Source organism: Pomacea canaliculata, linkage group LG4, assembly GCF_003073045.1.
Source record: "Pomacea canaliculata isolate SZHN2017 linkage group LG4, ASM307304v1, whole genome shotgun sequence".
Classification (NCBI taxonomy): Eukaryota; Metazoa; Mollusca; class Gastropoda; order Architaenioglossa; family Ampullariidae; genus Pomacea; species Pomacea canaliculata.
In genome coordinates this window covers 11493573-11514134 of record NC_037593.1, presented here as the reverse complement: position 1 = coordinate 11514134, position 20562 = coordinate 11493573, and the positions used below count along the sequence as shown (strand labels likewise).

Sequence of the window (20562 nt, the reverse complement as noted above, 5' to 3'; positions counted from 1 at the left end):
ATTTCCGTGCATGATTTTGTCTTTGCCATCTTTCTCTCTCTGGTAGTATTCAGGTACAGCCTTGTCCATTTCTGTCCTCTCAATGGCGGAGAAGGATCGAGACATTTCAGCTACAGACGAGTGTTCTTCTCATGTGACGTCACTGTCTTCTCCTCTGACGACACTGTCTTCTCCTGTGACGTCGCTGTGGTCTCATCTAACGCCACTTCCTTCTCTTGCGTGGCAGCAGAGGTGGCGCTGGGTGGGGCACGTGCCCACTCCTGCTCCTCCCCTTCAGCGAGCAGACAGAAGAGCAGGGCGCCGGCACCATAGACAGCAGCCGTCAGGAAGAAGAAGATGTGCCACTGCCCCGAGGTTTGCTGCAACAAAAAGCAATCTATAAATACATATCGTAAAAATAATCATGAGTTTTATAAATTCAAAATATTAAACATGACTTTTTCGAAACAAAATTTAAACATTAGCTACCGATACTCTAAGCTTAACATTTATTTCAAAGACCATAAATTCGCTTCGGTAAACAGACAATTTTGTAATTTTCAATAAAAAGAGAAGCTTTAGTTAGGGAGCTGGTCAAAAAGATTTGACATAAGTTATTTTGAAAAAAATTATTTCTTTTTGCTATCTTCAATGCAGCATTCGATGAACCTAAATTCGAAAGATTCTTTCAAGGAAAACAAAATACCAAAATGAACAAAAATGTCACAGTCATCCATTAGCTTGTCCATTCAGCCATCTTCTGTCAGTCCATCAACACATAAAGATTTAGCTGTCCGTCCTTTCCGTCTTTCAGTTGCTCTTTAATGCTTGTTCTTACATTATTGTTTGTCAGAACCCCGACAATTTCAGGACCGAGAAATCCAGGTACGCTAGCGATTGTATTGGTGATTCCATACAGAAGACCTGTATTCATAAAAAGACAAGTGAGACGAAAGATTAAATTTTTTCACTCTAACTGCTGTAGACATTTGAATGCACACGCAGGAAAGCACTTTGAAAAAAAAAAAAAAAAAAGAAGAAGACAAAAATGCAAGATCGGCAAAGTGCATCACTCCCTGTACCTACCTGCAAATCGTGGGGCTATGTCCAGATGGTTGGGGTTGTGGCCTGCAGTACTAAATCCCGAAAATCCCACAGCCAGCGTGAGCAGGATGACGGCCAGCGTGTGGTTACACCCTACGAAGCACGTGCCAATCAACAGACCCATGGCAATCACTGCGCCTGTCATGTCATTTACTGTCAGTGTCATGTATACATCATGGTAATCTCAAACATAAATTATTTAATAGCAGTCTAGTCTATCTATTGATAGAAAGAGTAAGACAAACTACGGAAAATTTCAAAATCACCAGAATGACTTTGAAGAGAAATTATCATCCTGAAAAAACTTCTAAAAATAAAAATGTCAGAGTTTGACAGAACATCAATTAAAACAAAGAAACAGTGTTCAAATACCACAAAACCGTGTTAAACTGTTTGTATGCCTCTTTAAAGCATTAACACTGTAAAGTATAACATAAAAAACTAAATTTAAAGCATAGTTGTATGACTCTTAAGAATCAAGATGAAAATAGCAATTAAAAAAAAAAGCATCCATCATTTTTGTTTTCGAAGAATGATTGACGGAGGAAACGACGTGTGAGGAAAATACAAAGTTTCTAACGGTTTCCTGATCAAACATTCCTAGATACTATGCTAATGAAAATTAGAATGAAAACAATAACCTACTCTAGCAAGAAAAAGAAAAGAAATAATGATAAAGAAAAAATATTAGAAAAAGAAATTACACGGTTAGAAATTAAAGATAAGTTAAAAGAAGAAGAAGTCCTTGAACTTGAAAAGAATAAAAGTGAACTCATTAGTTTAAGAGAAAAAAGAATGGAGGGTGTACTGATTCGCTCCAGGGCTAAGTGGATAGCAGAAGGAGAGAAAGTAAGTAATTATTTCTGTTCACTGGAAAAACGTAATTATGTAAGCAAGCAAATTCGGAAATTACAGAAGCAAAATGGGGAAAGTATTAGAAAAACTGAAGAAATAAGAGCAGAAGTGCGAGATTTCTTTTCCAACCTGTACTCAGAGAGAGCTGTTCAGGACTTTAGCTTTACTAATATCCAAGAGGATATACCAAAACTTACACAACTTGAACTCAATCTGTTGGATGGAAATATCACTTTAGAAGAAGCAGCCAGGCAGTTAAAAATATGGGTAATGGGAAAAGCCCAGGGAGTGATGGATTCACTGTGGAATTTTTTAAGGTCTTTTGGAAACAACTTGGACCTTTCATTGTTAGATCTCTGAATGAAGGTTTTAGTAAGGGTGAATTATCCTCTACACAAAAAGAAGGTGTAATCATATGCATTCCCAAAGTAGATAAACCTAGAGACCAAATTAAAAACTGGAGACCAATTACTTTACTAAATGTGGTATATAAGATTGGCTCAACATGCATTGCAAACAGAATGAAAAAAGTTTTATCATCCCTAATTCATGAAGACCAATCTGGTTTTGTCCGCGGGAGATACTTGGGAGATAATGTTAGGCTGATATACGATTTGATTGAACATTTGGATAAAAATAAAGAACCTGGTTTGTTGGTATGTCTTGATTTTGAAAAAGCGTTCGATAGTATCAGCTGGAGCTTCATGCTGAAAGTCTTGAATTTTTTTGGTTTTAGCTCACAGTTTTGTAAGTGGATAAGCACTTTCTACACAAATATCAAGTCTAGTGTGTCAGTTAATGGCACATTGTCTGAATGGTTCTATGTTAGAAGAGGATGCCGTCAGGGGGACCCAATTTCGCCTTATATATTCATCTTATGTGTAGAAATTCTAGCTATTATGATTAGAAAAAATAAATGCATAAAAGGTATAAAAATACAAAACAGCGAAACAAAAATTGTACAATATGCAGACGACACAGAATTGACTTTAGAGGGTGATAGACAGTCTTTTGAAGAATCAATGGATACATTAAAATTGTTCGAAAAAATATCTGGTTTAGTTCTGAACACTGAAAAATCAAGTGCAATATGGCTGGGAAGCAAAGCAAATTCAGCAGCTAAGTATTTACCCCATTTACAGATGTAGTGGAACCCAGGAGAGTTCAAAATTCTTGGTATTTGGTTTACTAATAATCTAAAAGCATGTATAAAGTTAAATTATGATAGTAAGCTAGCCGAAATTAGAACATTGTACAAGATTTGGCTGAAAAGACAGTTAACTCCATTAGGAAGAATAGCAATACTCAAGTCCTTAATCTTGTCAAAATTAACACACTTATGGTTATTGCTGCCAAATCCCCCAGATCATATTGTTAACAACATTCAAAAATCTATATTTCAGTTTGTGTGGGGTGGAAAAAAGGATAAAATTAGCAGAAAAGTGTCTACTAAAAAAGTATATAATGGGGGGATTGACATACCGGATGTTAGAACTCATATGAATGCCTTAAAACTAACATGGTTGCGGAACATAAAGAAAACCAGTCATAGTTGGAAAATGATTATTATGTCCTCACATAAAATGTTAAATTACCTAGACAAACTTGGCCCAGTAGTTGGCTCTTTTGTAACTGTAAATAGTTTCTGGAAGGATGTTTTAAATGCGTACGAGATATTTGGAGAAAGTGTTGTGTGTAAACATATTGAAGAGATTATATCAGAGCCTATTTTTTGTAACAATAAAATTAAGATTGGGAATAAGCCATTTCTGTATAGAAGTTGGGTAGATAAAGGGATATATTTAATTAAACACTTGCTGGATGAAAGAGGTAATTTTTTATCATGTCAAGATGTTAAAAGGATATATGATGTAAACATTAATTTTGTCTCTCTAAATGGTTGCATAGAAGCCATAAAGGAATATATGCATCAAGACAGAGAGAATGCAACTGATCCATCACCGCTTGACTATGATACAAATAAAACTCTTAGTGTAATTCAATCTGTACAGAAAGGTGCAAGACTGTACTATGATAACATGGTAGCTAATACACATGTGCCTAACTGTTGCTCAAAATGGGATACAAGACTAAATAGAAATGTAGATTGGCACATTATCTTCAGGAAAGTAGCCAAGATTAAAGATATTAAATTAAAATGGCTCCAAATCAGAGTCTTGCATAGAATACTGGGGACAAAAATAGCTTTATTTAATATGGGTCTAGAAATTGATGATCTTTGTAACCACTGTAGAAGTGAAAAAGAAAACATTCAACATATTTTTTGGAATTGTAAATGTGTTCAAGATTTCTGGCAAAACTTTCAAAATTATGTGTCAAATAAATGTGGGATTATGACAAGGATGATATTAAGTGAACACCTGGTTTTATTTGGATGCAGTAATAACTTTAAGACAGACGATGTACTGGATTTAATCTTACTACTTGCTAAATTATACATATACTCTTGCAGATTCAAAAAAACCACACCTCAGTTGCAACCATTCATTCAGATACTGCAATATAGATATAAAATTGAAATTTTTAATGCTCGCCTGGAAATGAAAGAAGAAAAAGTTGTACAACTTTGGCTACCTTATATGAAACTTGTTGACCAAAACTTAAGCAGTGACTAGACTTTCATACATGTTGACATACACTACCTTATATGTCTTTTATATTGTTATATATGGTATAGTGCAATTGAGCGAATGGCTAGTTGTTAGATACTAGATAGTATATTGAAATTACTTTAAATCAGAGTTCTGCACAAAATGTTGGGGACAAAAAATGCCTGGCACTATATAATGCTTGTGATATTGTTATGTATGCTCGTTATAATTCAAGGAATATGATTTTGATGATTTTGTCATGTAAATGTAATGTGTTAATGTAAAATAAATGTTTAATAAAAAAAAAAAAAAAAAAAAAAAAAAAAAAAAAAAGTCAAAAAAAAAAAAAAAAAAAAAAAAGTTTCTAACGGTTTCGCTTTGTATGGGTTATTAGGAATGAACTTTGGTACTTTAAAAAGTTATTGCTTTATTAACCAACCATAGTGTACAAAGAAATGCCAAGAACAGTGAAGTGTTAATTTACCAAACATTTTACAGTAACGGTACAAATGCCGCAGAGCCAACTTCCATTATGTTTCTGATGATATGTACCCTCATGCAGGACAAAGTGATTAAACTTCTCGGTTGTTTTGGTCGTGCGACTTGTTGTTTTGCTGTTATCCGCCTTTAATTGCCCTCTGAAATAAATAAAGTCTTGTCTTAAGCGTTGACTTACCTAAAGGGTAGAAGATCTTGCGGGTGACTACTGTAGTCAGGTAGCCATTACCGCGAAGGTAGTCGGCTAAGTATCCAGCAAAGATTTGAGTCACCCACAGCATAACGGATGGCAAAGCCGATAAGAAACCTTCCTGTAAAACACAATCTGTGTCCCATTACTCGGCAGCAGTCCCTACCATGTAATAACTCCTTATAACAATCCATTTACAACTAATTTTGTTCGCTCTGACAGGTGAATGCACGTGGAACTCACTTCTTTAACGTCGTAATGAAGGATATTTTTCATGTAGGTGGGCAGACAGGTCAGCATGCTGAAGGAGCCCCAGTTGAAAGCGAAGTGCCCTGCTGCTGTGCCCCATAAAGCCTTGCAGGTGAAGATGCTCTTCCATGGAATGTTTACAGTTTCCTTGATTGCAGGTTAAAAAAAATAGTTAATTATCCTATTATGACATTTCAAGGATCCTGCACATTTCTGTGTTTATGCTTACAGGGCAGTCTCACCTGTACAGGTAACACTGTTACAAATACTAGTCCTTCCATATGTCGTTCACACAATCTTACCGCCTTGGCGCCCAGGTTGCTTTCAATGTAGCGCCGCTCTTTATCCGAGATGCGGGGATGTGTGGCTGGTGTCTCGCTGATCAAAAACATCCATCCTATAAACCACAGACAGCCCAGGGCACCTGGCACAGCAATAGCACGTGGTTTCTAGACTGTTGAAACCTATATCTGTGGTAATCAAACTGATTTAACGACATAACGAACAAAGAAGACACACGGGAGTCAGCGGCAGTGACATACAATTTATCAAGGGAGGTAAAAACTACAAAGGGAGCGCACAGTGCTCCACCTTTCCCAAGTCGTGCCATATAATCCTCACTTGTGATAAAGCACAGTACATGCATTCCACTTTATTATTTTTAGTAGTAGTACTGGTTGGGAATTATACAACGAGACCGACAGACAGATGGTAATTGATAGACAGAAAGAAAACATAGTAAAGTCTGCATGAAGTTATGCATTTTATTGTTTGCTGCGTGTGAGCAGGGAACACTGGCTGACTTTGTAGTGCCAGAAAATATCTTCTTGTTCCTCAAACATAAATTTGAGCGAGTGAGCAAGCCAGACATTCTACCCTTCCATAATCCAGTATGCAATAACTAGAACGTACTCACAACGTACCAAACACGTAGAAGACGGAAGGCCATCCACCAGCAAATCCGTCTTGACATAAAATGCCAGAAATCGGCAAGGCGAACACCGTGCCTACCTGCGCACCTGTCCAACCGAGACAAGAACCACACGAAAGATGTCAGCAAGACAGTAAAAACGTATTTTTAGCAGTGTTTACTTTTTGTGAGATTATTTGTACGCTTCCCTACTTATTTTAGCAGCATTCTATGGAAGTTTATAACCCTTTCCACTAATAAATCTAGAATTATTTAACAATTTGTTTTGATTGAGACCATCTTTGGTTAAACAGACCAAACACGGAAAGTAGAAACATATTCTGAAACATAGACTCCTTTACCTCCGTAGCTGAAGGCAACTAATTTGCTGCGTTCATAGACCGGCGACCACACTCCCCACATGGAGTGCATGGCAGGAAAGGCTACAGCCTGTGACATAACATCATAACCTGCTGAGCTCAAGTCTTCTAGGAAAGCTTGATTATTTTAAAACACAAATCAAGTTATCGGACTTAAGCTATTATTAACACATTAGCTTCTGTTTGAGTCCTTAGTCATAATACGACCTTTGGTCATTGTATATTAACTCGAAGTAGTTACAATTTTTATTTTTTATTTTTAACCTGTAATGTCTCAGAGTTTTTTTTTTTATAACATAGAGAGAGCTGGCAACAGAATGTGTCACTGACCTCCCCGATGCCCTCCAGCACACGCACGGCCACCACGACACCAACACCAGCGCGAGCAGCCAACGGGGTCACCAAGGTTAGCACGGAGGTGCACAGTAGCCCGTACCCAAACAGTCGTCTACCTCCGATTCTCCCGGCCAGCCAGCCACCCGGAATCTGCGTCACGACATACCCATAGTAGAAGGCTCCGAGTATCAGCCCTTGAGTCTTCTCGTCCCAGTCGAACTCTCCTGTCTGTACACGAGACAGGCCGCACTGAGCTTTACACAGTTTGTCTTCATCAGAGTTCATGTAACTGAGGATAAGTTTGGTTATTGAAACGATGACTCACTTTGCACAAACTATAAATAAACAAATTCTTATTATGAGAGGTGATTTATCCTGCTGATGTATGTACCTTGTGTATAAAATAAGGAATTACGTAGATAGAAACGGACACAATAATAACAAATTCCTGTCTTTTCTTTTAACTCAAGATTACTACAAACTATTATTATTAGTGTAAAGTTTGTCTCTCTGTGTTTCTATATGTCTGTATATTTCTGTAATCTTTATTTGTTCCCATCTGGACACTTACTGAGGTAGTTGAGGTCGAGTTGGTGTTGTTTACTTTCGTCGGTTCTGGACACTCCTCAGTAACACTAGCATTCTCCTATGTGGTAGAATTGACCATGGAAACTATGGCAACGCTGAGGTTGGCCCGCAGACAGTACACGTTGAAGAAGCCGAGGAAGGACATGAAGGTGAGTATATATCGGGCTGGTATGTAGTACCGACCTTCTGTAGACACAAACAGAAAGCTCAGCTCTGTGTCTCCCCCATTGTACACAACATCCACCTGCATCAAAATAACGGCTGATCCATCTTATCGTCTATTTTGCTTTGTATCTTTATAATCTAATTTATTTTATTTATTCACCCCATCAGGGTATAGAGAAGTTTTAGATGTACACAATCAACAGTTCACGCATACAGAACTTTTATAAACTTACACAAATAAAAGATATGTAAAAGTAAATACAAGTAACTACAAAATTGTGTTATAAGATAACGTGTAACAACCATATTAGTTGCTAAAATAGCATTAACTTTTGTACCGCATTACCATGAGTTAACTAATGGCATTACTTAGCAAAGTTGTCACAAATAATATTTGTAAATTCTACAAGTGTTTTCGGTAAATGCTTTGGAGCTTAAAAGATGACATGTATTACAAGAGAGAGAGAGACAATGAATGAGTTCAAGTGTTGATGATTGTAAAACAAATATCAAAAGCTCATGTCCTGAAAGCAATACCATTCGCTCACAAAGTGAACCAGCTTTTGAGCAATTTCTTAAAGCTTATGCCTGTTAGTATCACATCACGATATAACCTCCAAATCTCCCACTACCGTTCCATTATATATATTTTTTAATTTACAGACTTACTAAAGAGCAGCAAACATTTTGCAGGCTCATATAACTCTGTACACACGTAGAGAATACTCGTAGGTACTTATTCACAATATAAATAATAAATTTCCTGGTTTATTTTTAACTTTGTATTTCTTACTTTATCACTGGCGGCAATATTTTCACAGGAAACATACTGAGGTGAATATTGTAAGAGCTTTAGGGGAGATGACTCTTACTGTACCTTCGCGACCGTTTGGTTTGTCGTCCACGTGAAGTTTGACATCCTTTGTGTTGCCTTTGCTCTTTGTTTTACCGTCCTCCATCACGCGCATCTAGATGAAGATTTTCTGACAAGACAAAACACCACACACCTGTCAGAATGTGTTCCTTTGGATTACTTCATTTGACTATATATATATATACATAAACAGGTATTTCTTCATGTTTTTAATCTTATACCACAAAGAAACAAAAAAGTATATCTTATGTTTTCAGCTATTGTATTTTATTTCATGTTTTAGACACATCAGTACCATGACATCACAGTCAGACCAGCATTTAATTCCCTGATCAAAGGACAGACTTGACAAACCACAGACGATAATCAACTCGTTAGTATTTATTTCCATTAAGAAGATCGATCTTCTTACCAATCGAATCCAAACGGAGGCGCTTGAGATCCCACGAGATGAAGGAGGGTCTACCTTGCTGAACGCCAGCTGTAAGAAGAGTATCGCAGTACACTTTTGGTAACAACATTATCTCAAACATATTTATTCGTCGTTTCAGTACATGATGTTTAGATCGTTGCGATTTCAACATCGTCTTGCCCGACGCCTCGCCATGTTTACAATCATAAAAGGACAGGTAGTGTAGAATATTGGCGAGATTTCTGTTCAAACGTACTTCATGTAAGGTAGATTATTGTTATAATAAAGGCCTTAACTTATTTATTAACTTTTTCTTCTAAAGTACGAGCTAGATAGGCCTAAAATTTACAACAATGCTAGTAGAGCACGGAGAGAAAGCCTTAGCGATGAAAGCAGCGATACTGAAAACGATTTCCAAGACGATTAGACGTACCTGGGAGAGCGACGATGTGGACAATGACAATTGTCGTCTGTAATCGCTGATAAAGGTGGAAACGCTACTTGCAGCTAGATTAAGGAGGAGGAAAAAAACCCAAACAATTATGAAACTAATATGTTGCTTCCCAGCAAATTATCATGATGGGCTGTTTATCCATAAGACAAGAGCTCTCTCTTCCCACGAGATCAATAATTCAAAAAAAAAAAAATACAGAAAGCAAGGCTCATTATCAGTTAGATAATGTCAATCTTAGAGGCCTACAACCTCTCAGAGCAGCAATAAAGTGTTTGTCACTTCAGGTCTTCGGTCTAGATTTCGCCCAATTTTCTCGCACCTGTTCACCTGTTGTTTGGAGTTTCCTGATATTGCGATATCAGCACCATTTTAATTAACTTAGTAAGCAATGCTACCATTCAGCAAACTACGCCGGAGGGAAACACTTTTCTCCACATTATGTCCTCTAAAATGGACGTTCGTCTCACTCTCCTGACAAAAACCAAGTTTGGATATTTGTTTCTTCTCTTTGTGACTCCTATGATGATGATTATATTATGGTTGCTGTAATTAACTAGCTGCCTTGACTAGACAAAGTGACTCTCATCTCAACTGAACTAAGAAAATTTACAAAACTTGCTTCGAAAAAAAGTGCCTAAAAATTGGGAGCACTATATTCTCTACATTTCAATTTCAACGATGTATAATCGTTTGTTTTAAATTAGTCTGTTCTTGGTGACTTCCACTTAATATAAGATAGCGAATTAAGACTGCACTTCATATAATCAATTTCCTTTAACAGTGACTTTCTGTCTGATGGCTTCGTCAGTGTAGTTACCGACATTGTCACCGTCGCTACAGATAACGCCTGTTGGAGGTTAAAAATGTCGGCCATACAGCGATAACACTGGGACAACTTCAACATCTTAGTGGGAAATATCAACAAATGGTTTTGCAGATCAGTGGCCTTTGAAGTAGTCAATTCTTTTCTAACACTAAGACAGCACTACGATAACAGCACTTGCTATGAGCTGCACAATGCTTTCACGAGAATGTCAGCAATAGAAAGTTCAAAGGTTACTTATTATTTGCCTGTGCATTGCATGTTCAAATTAGAAAACAAAATCATGTAAAGACAAAATGCATTATGATATAAAAAGAAAATCATGTTTAAAACATTTTAAAAGTTTATTAAAAATTGAAGCCAGTTCAATTGTACGCTCCCTCTCTCTCTCACACACACTTACACGAGAATGTTATAACGCATGATGTGTTCAACACTTTGATTAATACAAATAACAGTGTCACAACATTTGATCGTAGTAAACTGCATCCTGATCCAAATCACAACCACTTATACTATTGTTGGGTTCACAGCTTATCCCCCCCCCCCGCACACACCTGAAAGATATTGCCACGCCCATATGCGCTAATAACACACTGATAATCTCTGTAACATGATCGCCACATTTGTCTCACAACTTATCAACACCTCACAAATTTGAAAGTTGTCGAAATGAAATCCTCCAAATGCTACTGAAATAGACCTTTCAAGCTATACATTTCTACTCTATATTACTTTTAACCGATTCTTGAACGGAAATTTTAAATATCATTCTTGAGTTTAAATATTCCGCATTCGACAGCGCCAACTAAAGGTAGTAACTCAATCATAACCTCTGTAGCACTATCCTATATTAGTCATATCTAATCCTTCAATGATTCAGTGGCAAGTCCAGGCCACATCAGATAACCTTGATATAAAGGGGTGATTGTTGTTTCATCAGCTGATTCAGAAATCCGTTACATGCAAAGGAAAATGCGACTAGAGTGTGGCGCATGCAGATCCTGCACTGTGGCGGGCACGTGTCGTACCGTGGGAACTAAACAGGTCAGAGACGATCCATGTCCAGGTTCGATCTCGATTATGACCCTCGCAGGATGGGCTGGATGGGTCAAGTACAAACTGCCTCCCTAATGCATCTCACTTCGGGCACTATTCGAACGACTAGTCAGGGACTTTGACAACGCCCACCAGCCTCACACCCACCCACCCCCTATCAGATACCAAGATACTGTTTGTGAACTGTCTGCCAGGACCTAAGAAAAAAAACGTCATAACGAAACATTCGAGATTCTACCTATATATGACATTTAATGAATTATTACATTTAATATGCCTTGATTAGAGGTTATCGGTACAATCGATCGTTGTATGATGCTGTCTCTTTAGCTCTTCACTTTATCCTCCAGCACTTTGAATCTCATGGCTCATATGCTTGCCTTCTGTTTGAAGACTACAGCTCCGCCTTCAACACCATCATTCCGCGGAAACTCTTGGATAAACTCTCAGAGTTCGGTCTTTCTCAGCCAACGTGGATCTGGATTCTTGACTTCCTTTTGTACTATCACATTCTCTACTCCATCTCTGAGAGAAACTGCATCTGGTATTTTGCTATAAACTCAGTTTTTCTCTACTCACTACTACAGGAAATGTGCGTGAGCCTTTGGTACATGAAATCACAGGCTAGAAAGAAATATAAAGAACGATTCTGTACTACAGACTAAGAAACTTGTTCTACTGTGTTCCCCATTACTTCGTAAGGTCTGGTCTCGACCCACTTACCGGTCCTTCAGAAACTACGGCAACGGAATCAAATTGTAAATACTGATAATTATTATTGTAGTGTTCTATCCAATATTGTATGCATATATAAATATATATGGACGCAGCATGCATTAAACTACATCTAGGTATATTAAATGTATGTTTGTTTTCTACTTTAATGCCACCACCAGTAACTCAACAGTGATATTGAGATGTTCTTCTATAAAGAATCCGTTGACTTGCTGCAAACTGAGCGACGGCTTGTTTTTGTTGTATTTTGTACTGTTTCTGACGGAATTGTCCTCTGAATGGCGGAGAAGGTTCGAGACAATTCACCTACAGACGAGTGCTCTTCTCGTGTGACTTCACTGTCTTTTCTTCTGACTTCATTATCTTCTCATCTAATTCCACTTCCTTCTCTTGCGTGGCAGCAGAGGCGGCGCTGGGTGGGGCACGTGCCCACTTCTGCTCCTCCCCTTCAACGAACAGACAGAAGAGCAGGGCGCCGGCAGCATAGACAGCCGCCGTCAGGAAGAAGAAGATGTGCCACTGCCCCGAGGTTTGCTGCAAAGAAAATGCAATATATATACAGTGGAACCTCGGTTAACGAACTTAATCCGTTCTGGAAAGCTGTTCGTTAACCGAAATGTTCGTTATCCGAAACAATTTTTTCCATAAGAAATAAAGGAAATAGATTTAATTGGTTCCCAGCCCCTGTTGACTCGCTATTTGAAAGTTACAGGCTGTATATATATATAGGTATTTGTTTTAATGAGAACAGTTATAATGCAATATAAACGGAGTTAAATAAACATAAAAACATTAACGAAAGCATTTAAACAGAAAACTTGCCGTTTTGACTGCGTGGTTGGAAACAGGTGTGGGGAGGAAGGGGTGGAATTACTGCTTTGAATCCCCCTCCATGAGCACACGTGACATTATAAAATCGGGGGAGACTTCCCTTTTCTGTAGCTTTGAGGTTGAAGAAAAAAACTTGTCCAGTGTCTGTTCCTTCTGCCTTTTTTGTAAAACTCTTCGGTAAGAAGACATCACATATCCGACAGACGCATGCCACCTTCATACTTTGAAATCATTTCCTTTTTCAATTCATTTGTTGGCCGCGTCCTTGTCATTACCTCACTACTATTAATTGCTCTTAATCTTCTTTGGAGCCATGATTGAGGATTATCTTATTAAAATAAAGCACAACAATCACTAAATAAGAAGGATGCGCACAGGTAAGGAACGACTGATCGTAACTGTCTCGAGCGCGAATGATTACATGCTGGTCGGTCACGTGTGGTTCACGTGGCTGTTCGTTATCCGAAATTTTGTTCGCTATCGGAGACAAATTTTTAACGAAATTTTTGTTCGTTATCCGAAATTTTGTTCGCTATCCGAGACAAATTTTTAGCGAAATTTTTGTTCGTTAACCGAAAAATTCGCTATCCGAGGCGTTCGCTAACCGAGGTTCCACTGTATATATACCGTAAAGGTACTCATGACTTTTATAAATTCGAAAGAAATTTGTCATCGTGATGACAAACATGACTTTAAAACTGATTCACCATAATAAAAAAAATTAGTAATAGTATTAAGCATAGCTTTTGTGAAACAAAATTAAAACATTAGCTACCGATACTTTAAGTTTAACATTTACTTCAAAGACCATAAATTCGCTTCGGTAAACAGACGACAAAAGAGAAGATTCGAACGCTTTAGTTAGGGAGCTGGTCATTACATGTGACTTAAGGTATTTTGAAAAAAATGATTTCTTTTTTTTTTTCAATCTTCAATGAAGCAACTTATGCACCTAGCTTCAGGAAAATTCTTTCAAGGAAAACAAAATACCCCAATCAACAAAAATATCAGTCATCCATCAGCTTGTCCCTTCAGCCATCTTCTGTCCGTCCATCCCTCTATAAATTTATAGCTGTCTGTCTTTTTTGCCTGTGTATGTTTTTCTGTCTTTAAGTCGATCTTTATTTCTTGTTCTTACATTATTGTTTGTCAGAACCCCGACAATTTGGGGACCAAGAAACCCAGGTATGGTAGCGACAGCATTGGTGATCCCATACAGAATACCTGTATTCACAGAAAGACAACTTTGATGAAAGATTTTGCTGTTCACTTGCCACTGTAATAACTGTCGACATTTGAATGGACACACACACACACAAGCACGCATGCAAGCACGCAAGAAAGCACTCTGATTTGAAGAAAGGATAAGAACACAGAATAAAAGTAAAATCGTCAAAGTGCATCATGCCCCATAACTACCTGCAAATCGTGGGGCTATGTCAAGATGGTTAGGGATGTAGCCTGCAGTACTGAATCCCGAAAATCCCACAGACAGCGTGAGCAGGATGACGGCCAGCGTGTGGTTACACCCTACGAAGCACGTGCCAATCAACAGACCCGTGGGAAGCACTGCACCTGTCATGTCATTTTACTGTCAGTTTTTGTCATGAATACATCATGGTAATCTCAAACACGAGGTATATAATATAATAGCACACTGAAACTTCCTTTGTGTTTCTGGTTACGTGTACCTTCGTGCAAGACAAAGACATTGAACTTGTCTGTTGTTTAGGTAGTAGGACTTGTTGTTGTTTTGCTGTCGTGCTTACTCATATATCTGCATTTAATTCCCTCTGGAATACATAAAGTCTTGTCTTAAGCGTTGACTTACCTAAAGAGAAGAAGATCTTACGGGTGGCCACTGTAGTCAGGTAGCCATTACCGCGAAGATAGTCGGCTAAGTATCCAGCAATGATCATAGTCACCCACAGCATCAGGTATGGCACGGCCGACAAGAAACCTTCCTGTAAAACACAATCTGTGTCCCATTACTCTGCAGCAGTCCCTACCATGTGCTTATGTTGTAATAAACCTTATAACAATCTATTTACAACTAAGTTCGCGCTGAGAGGTGAATGCACGTGGAACTCACTTCCTTAACGTCGTAATGAAGGATCTTCTTCAAGTAGGTGGGCAGACAGGTCAGCATGCTGTAGGAGCCCCAGTTGAACGCGAAGTGCCCGGCTGCTGTGCCCCATAAAGCCTTGCAGGTTAAGATGCTCTTCCATGGAATGTTAACACTTTCCTTGATTGCAGGTTAAAAAAATATTCAATTAGCCTAGTATGACACGTAAAGGATCCTGCACGTTTCTTTGTTTATGCTTACAGGTCAGTCTCACCTATACAGGTAACAATGTTATATGAACATTTCGGTTAGTGTACAAGACAGAAGAGCTGGATAAAATGCTCGAAAGCACATAAGCTACAAAACAAAAATACAATTCTAGTCCTTCCATATGTCGTTCACACATCTTACCGCCTTGGCGCCCAGGTTGCTTTCAATGTAGCGCCGCTCTTTATCCGAGATGCGGGGATGTGTGGCTGGTGTCTCGCTGACCAAAAGCATCCATCCTACAAACCACAGACAGCCCAGGGCACCTGGCACAGCAATAGCACGTGGTTTCTAGACTGTTGAAACCTATATCTGTGGTAATCCAACTGATTTAACGACATAACGGACAAAGATCCTTCATGAAATGGAATTATCTTTCTCTTTTTTTTCCAGTAAAACGTTATGTTAAAGTGTTTTTAAAAGCGATTTGTGACAAGTGTTTAGTGTGTTCAACGGTGGCACAATGTGACTAGTATGAGGACTCCCAGGCTTGTTGCTGGAAAACTTTCCCTGCCTTACACGCCAACTGCCAGCGTCAATGACATACAAATTATTAGGGGAGGTCAACCAGTCTACCCTTCAATAATCCATTATGCATTTATTAGAACGTACTTTCAACGTACCAAACACGTAGAAGACGGAAGGCCATCCACCAGCAAATCCGTTTTGACATAAAATGCCAGAAATCGATAAGGCGAACACCGTGCCCAGATGCGAACCTGTCCAACCGAGACAAGAACCACACAAAGATGTCAGCAAGACAGTAAAAACTTATTTTAGCAGTGTTTATTTTGCTGTTCAATGAATATGTTTAAGCTTCCTTACTCATTTTAGCAACATTCTATGAAAGCTAATGACCCTTTTCCGCTTACTATTCTGGACTTATTTAACAATTTGTTTAATTGAGACCATGTTTGGCGAAACATACCTATGAGGTAAAGTATAAACATATTCTGAAACATAGGCTGGTTTACCTCCGTGGCTGAAAGCAACTGCTTTGCTGCGTTCATAGACCGGCGACCACACTCCCCACATGGAGTGCATGGCAGGAAAGGTCACAGCCTGTGACATAACATCATAACCTGCTGAGGTCTAGTTTTCTAAGAAAGCTCGTCGATTTGAAAATACAAATCAGGTTATCGGGCCTCAGCTATTATTAACATGTCAGCTCCTGTTTGTGTCTGTAGTTCTAATGCGACCTTTGGTCAATGTATATTTACTCGAAGTAGTTACAATTTCGTAGTAAATCGCCGTCATCGGGCGAGTTCAATCCTTGTGTGACAATACATAAATTACATTATCGATCTTGAGAGGCTGTGATTTAAGTCTAAATCGGATTTTTCTGTCTTGGAGAGAACTTTCATTTATCCTGTGGACAGTGTAATGTCTCGGGGTTATTTTACAACTGAGAGAGAGAGAGAGCTGGCCACAGAATATGTCACTGACCTCCCCGATGCCCTCCAGCACGCGCACGGCCACCACGACACCAACACCAGCGCGAGCAGCCAATGGGGTCACCAAGGTTAACACGGAGGTGCACAGAAGGCCGTACGCAAACAGTCGTTTACCTCCGAATCTCCCGGCCAGCCAGCCACCCGGAATCTGCGTCACGATGTACCCGTAGAAGAAGGCTCCGAGTATCAGCCCTTGAGTCTTCTCGTCCCAGTCGAACTCTCCTGTCTGCACACGAGACAGGCCGCACTGAGCTTTACACAGTTTGTCTAAAGTTCATGCAACTGAGGAATACGTTTGAGGCTTTAAACGATGACTTATTTTGCACATAAACTGTAATTAAACCAATTAGTACTGATAAATGGTGATGGATCATGATGATGTATGTAGCTTGTGTATAAAATAAGGAATTACGACATTTCTTTTAACTCACAATGGTTACAACTTCTAAACTATTATCATTAATTTATAGTTTGTCTCTCTGTGTTTGTATGTGTCTGTATATTTCTGTAACCTTTATTTGTTCCCATCTGACACTTACTGAGGTAGTTGAGGTCGAGTTGGTGTTGTTTGCTTTCGTCGGTTCTGGACACTCCTCAGTAACACTAGCATTCTCCTTTGTGGTAGAATTGACCATGGAAACTATGGCAACGCTCAGGTTGGCCCGCAGACAGTACACGTTGAAGAAGCCGAGGAAGGACATGAAGGTGAGTATATAACGAGCTGGTATGTAGTACCGACCTTCTGTAGACACAAACAGAAAGACCAGTTCTTTGTCTTACCCCATTGTACACAATACTCGCCTGAATTAAAATAACGGCTGATCCATCTCCATCTTAACGTCTATTTTGCCTTGTATTTTTTCAAATTAAAATTTTACTTTATAGTTTATTTATTCCCCTCATCAAGGGTATGAAGAAGTTTTAGATATACACAACAGTTCACGTATACAGAGCTACAGAGCTTTAATAAATTTACACAGATAAAAGATACATACAAGTAAATATAAGCAAATACAAAATTGTGTTATATGAGAAAGGAAAGGGTAGCAACCATGTTAATGTCTAAAATAGTAATACCTTTTGTACCACATTATCATGTGTTAACTAATGGCATTACTTAGCAAAGATATCAGAAATAATATTAATAAATTTTACAAGTGTTTTCGGTAAATGCTTTTCAGTGGAGCAAAAAAGGTTATCAAGAAGCAGAGACAATGAACGAGAGCAAGTCTTGATGATTGTAAAACAAATATCAAAAGTGCACGTCCTGAAAGTAATAGCATTCGCTCACAAAGTAAAACTGCTTTTGGCCAATTTCTTAAAGATTAGAGCCTGTTAGTATTACACCAAGGTATAACCCCAAAATCTCCCAGTACCGTTCTATTATGTATTTTTTTTTTTTTATTTTACAGACTTGATGTAGAGGAGCAGACATTACGCAGACTCTTATAACTCTGTACACACGTAGAGAATACTCGTAGGTAATTATCCACAATATAATTAATACATTTCTTTGGTTTTTTAAAACGTTGAATTTCTTACTTTGTCACAGGCCACAATATTTTCACAGGAAACATAATGAGGTGAATAATGTAACAGAGTTTAGGGGAGATAACTCTTACTGTACCTTCGCGACCGTTTGGTTTCTCGTCCACGTGAAGTCTGACATCCTTTGTGTTGCCATTGCTCTTTGTTTTACCGTCCTCCATCACGTGAATCTAGATTTTCTGAAAAGACAAAACACCAGACACTTGGTTAACGTGTGTTATCAGAATTTGTTCCCTTGGCCTACTTCATTTGACTATATATATATACACACAAACAGGTATTTTTTGTTGTTTTTATCTTATAACACAAAGAAACACAAAAGTATAATTTATGTTTTCTGTTGTTGTTTTTCTTTCTTGTTTCATACATATCAGAACCAAGAAATCACAGCCCGGTCGGCTTTTAATCACCTGATCAAAGAATACACTTGACAAACTAAAGACGATAATCGACTCGCAAGTATTTATTACCATTAAGAAGATCGATCTCCTTACCAATCGAATCCAAACGGCGGCTCTTGTGATCTCATGAGACGATGGAGGGTCTACCTTGCTGAACGCCAGCTGTAAGAAAAGTATCGCAATACATGTTTAGTAACAATTTTAGTTATAATTAATTAGTCAATAAGCAGGCGTTTATTTATAACAGTTGTTAAATGTACTTTTAATTACAGTATTAGTGTAATGTCATTGAAAAACATATTTTGATTGCAGATATTTCAGTATTCGTGCAAACATTTGAAAAAAGAGTGTCCTGCAAGAAGCCAAGAATTTTATCTTGGTAATATTGCAAAGCTGACCAAACAAACAGAAAAATAATTCATTTCTGTAACTTAAAAGTCATTTTATATCTGAGGACAGAAGCATTAAGAAATCATAAACTGTGTGCTATGTGTGCTATGTGATACTCGATAAACAGTATATAGGTTTCTGTCCCCATCCCCCAAAATAAACATCCTGTTTCCTTTGGAAGGAGAGCAGGAGATGATTCAATAGATTTGTGAGACTCTTACATGCAGCTGTTTCGGTGTTCATCCAAAAGCCATTTCACGATGAAGTGTGCAATGAACTTTACAGAACCCTTTTCACAACTTAATCTGAGTATCTCTCCTTCTCTCCAGTTAACATTGTGGAAGGAGAATACCTGCAGAACACCTCTCCGGGGGAATGTGTTGACATAAGTGGTCGTCAGTCGAAAACCAGGACTAAGATAATAACAGTCCGTGAGCTCACCTTGAGGCCCTGACAGTGTTTATCTGTCACTTAACTTCTTTTACACATCTACCTTTCTCACTAGTCATCTCTTTCTTTCCCTAGTTTGTCCCCATTACTCTATTTTGTACCATATCAGTACACAGGTTGAATCAGAAAACTCGGTTTCTGAGGGATACTGAAATTGCTGCTTTAGAAATGTTTAATCTCCTTGTTACCAACAGAGAAGCAATCAAGTCAATCTGCGTATATTTGTCGTATGTAGTGGAGAAATCGTACCTTTTGTTTTGCCTTTGTTTAAGAACACATTTTATGTCCAACATGTGTCGGACCGGCTGAGTAAATCTTGATAAAAGAACTGATGTCGATTTGCAGGAGGAAGAAAGTCTTAGCGATGAAAGCAGCGATACTGAAAACAAGACGATGAGACGTACCTCGGAGAGAGCGACGATGTGGACAATGATGCAAGAAAATGTGGAGATAACTGAGATACTTGAGGTCTCCTGGCTGCACATTTTCTGTTGGACTCGTGTGCAAAGACACCTGATTGTCGTCTGCAGTCGCTGATAACGGTGGAAACGCTACTTGCATCTAGATTAAGGAGGAGGCAAAAAATGACACAACTAATAAGTTGCTTCCCAGCAAATTATCATGATGGGCTGTTTATCCCTAAGATAGGTGCTCTCTCTTCCCACGAGATCGAGAATTAAAAAAAGATACAGAAAGGAAGGCTCATTATCAGTTAGATAATGTCAACCTCAGAGGCCTACCACCTCTTAGAGCAGTAAGAAAGTGTTTGTCACTTCAGGTCTTGGGTCCTGATTTCGCCCAATGTTGTAGCACTTGTTATTTGTTATATGTTGTTTGGATTTTCCATATATTGCGAAATCACTACAATTTTAATTAACTAAATAATCGATGCTACGATTCAGCAATATACGCTGGAGGTAAACACATTTCTCC

The 20562-nt window shown here is 38.4% G+C and overlaps 2 protein-coding genes and 1 long non-coding RNA gene across 5 annotated transcripts; 1 reads left to right on the top strand and 2 right to left on the bottom strand.

Annotated features, from left to right (window-relative positions):
• Nucleotides 1-59: 59 nt before the first annotated feature.
• Nucleotides 60-7398, bottom strand: LOC112561527 (sialin-like). Its single transcript, XM_025234080.1, has 9 exons — nucleotides 7108-7398; nucleotides 6760-6847; nucleotides 6411-6506; nucleotides 5790-5911; nucleotides 5482-5634; nucleotides 5227-5359; nucleotides 1066-1221; nucleotides 818-903; nucleotides 60-359 (listed from the first exon to the last, which is right to left on the bottom strand). The coding sequence occupies exons 1-9, from the start codon at nucleotides 7396-7398 to the stop codon at nucleotides 111-113; spliced, it is 1374 nt and encodes a 457-aa protein (XP_025089865.1). The 3' UTR covers nucleotides 60-110.
• Nucleotides 7206-19660, bottom strand: LOC112562129 (sialin-like). Of its 3 annotated transcripts, none has more exons than XR_003098792.1 (17): nucleotides 19401-19660; nucleotides 18883-18951; nucleotides 18468-18567; nucleotides 17380-17582; nucleotides 16833-17066; nucleotides 16361-16448; nucleotides 16010-16105; nucleotides 15531-15652; nucleotides 15147-15299; nucleotides 14886-15018; nucleotides 14474-14629; nucleotides 14193-14278; nucleotides 9586-9659; nucleotides 9153-9221; nucleotides 8744-8849; nucleotides 7685-7887; nucleotides 7206-7341 (listed from the first exon to the last, which is right to left on the bottom strand). XR_003098792.1 is itself a non-coding variant. In XM_025235173.1 (13 exons), exons 3-13 carry the CDS (start codon nucleotides 18547-18549, stop codon nucleotides 12530-12532), a joined length of 1581 nt encoding a protein of 526 aa, XP_025090958.1. In that variant the 5' UTR covers nucleotides 18550-18567; nucleotides 18883-18951; nucleotides 19401-19660; the 3' UTR covers nucleotides 11067-12529. The 3 variants fall into 3 exon arrangements, 1 of the variants encoding a protein (XP_025090958.1); XR_003098793.1 differs by having other exon boundaries at nucleotides 8744-8834; XM_025235173.1 differs by lacking the exons at nucleotides 7206-7341; nucleotides 7685-7887; nucleotides 8744-8849; nucleotides 9153-9221; nucleotides 9586-9659 and adding an exon at nucleotides 11067-12757.
• LOC112562131 lies at nucleotides 9161-20148 on the top strand. The gene is made up of 3 exons (XR_003098794.1): nucleotides 9161-9223; nucleotides 15944-15948; nucleotides 20043-20148. It is a non-coding gene; the product is annotated as an uncharacterized LOC112562131 (long non-coding RNA).
• The last annotated feature ends 414 nt before the right edge of the window (nucleotides 20149-20562 follow it).

Bases quoted from the DNA above. Each gene is read 5' to 3' on its own strand.
- LOC112561527 (XM_025234080.1), bottom strand. From the start codon at position 7,398: ATGAACTCTGATGAAGACAAACTGTGTAAAGCTCAGTGCGGCCTGTCT. The intron at 6,507-6,759 runs GTAAAGGAGTCT...TCGGTTGGACAG, and splicing joins AGTTGCCTTCAGCTACGGAG to GTGCGCAGGTAGGCACGGTG. The intron at 5,635-5,789 runs GTAAGATTGTGT...CCTGCAATCAAG, and splicing joins GCAACCTGGGCGCCAAGGCG to GAAACTGTAAACATTCCATG.
- LOC112562129 (XM_025235173.1), bottom strand. From the start codon at position 18,549: ATGGAGGACGGTAAAACAAAGAGCAATGGCAACACAAAGGATGTCAGA. The intron at 17,583-18,467 runs GTACAGTAAGAG...TTGTGTCTACAG, and splicing joins GAAACCAAACGGTCGCGAAG to AAGGTCGGTACTACATACCA. The intron at 15,019-15,146 runs GTGAGTTCCACG...TGTGTTTTACAG, and splicing joins TTCATTACGACGTTAAGGAA to GAAGGTTTCTTGTCGGCCGT.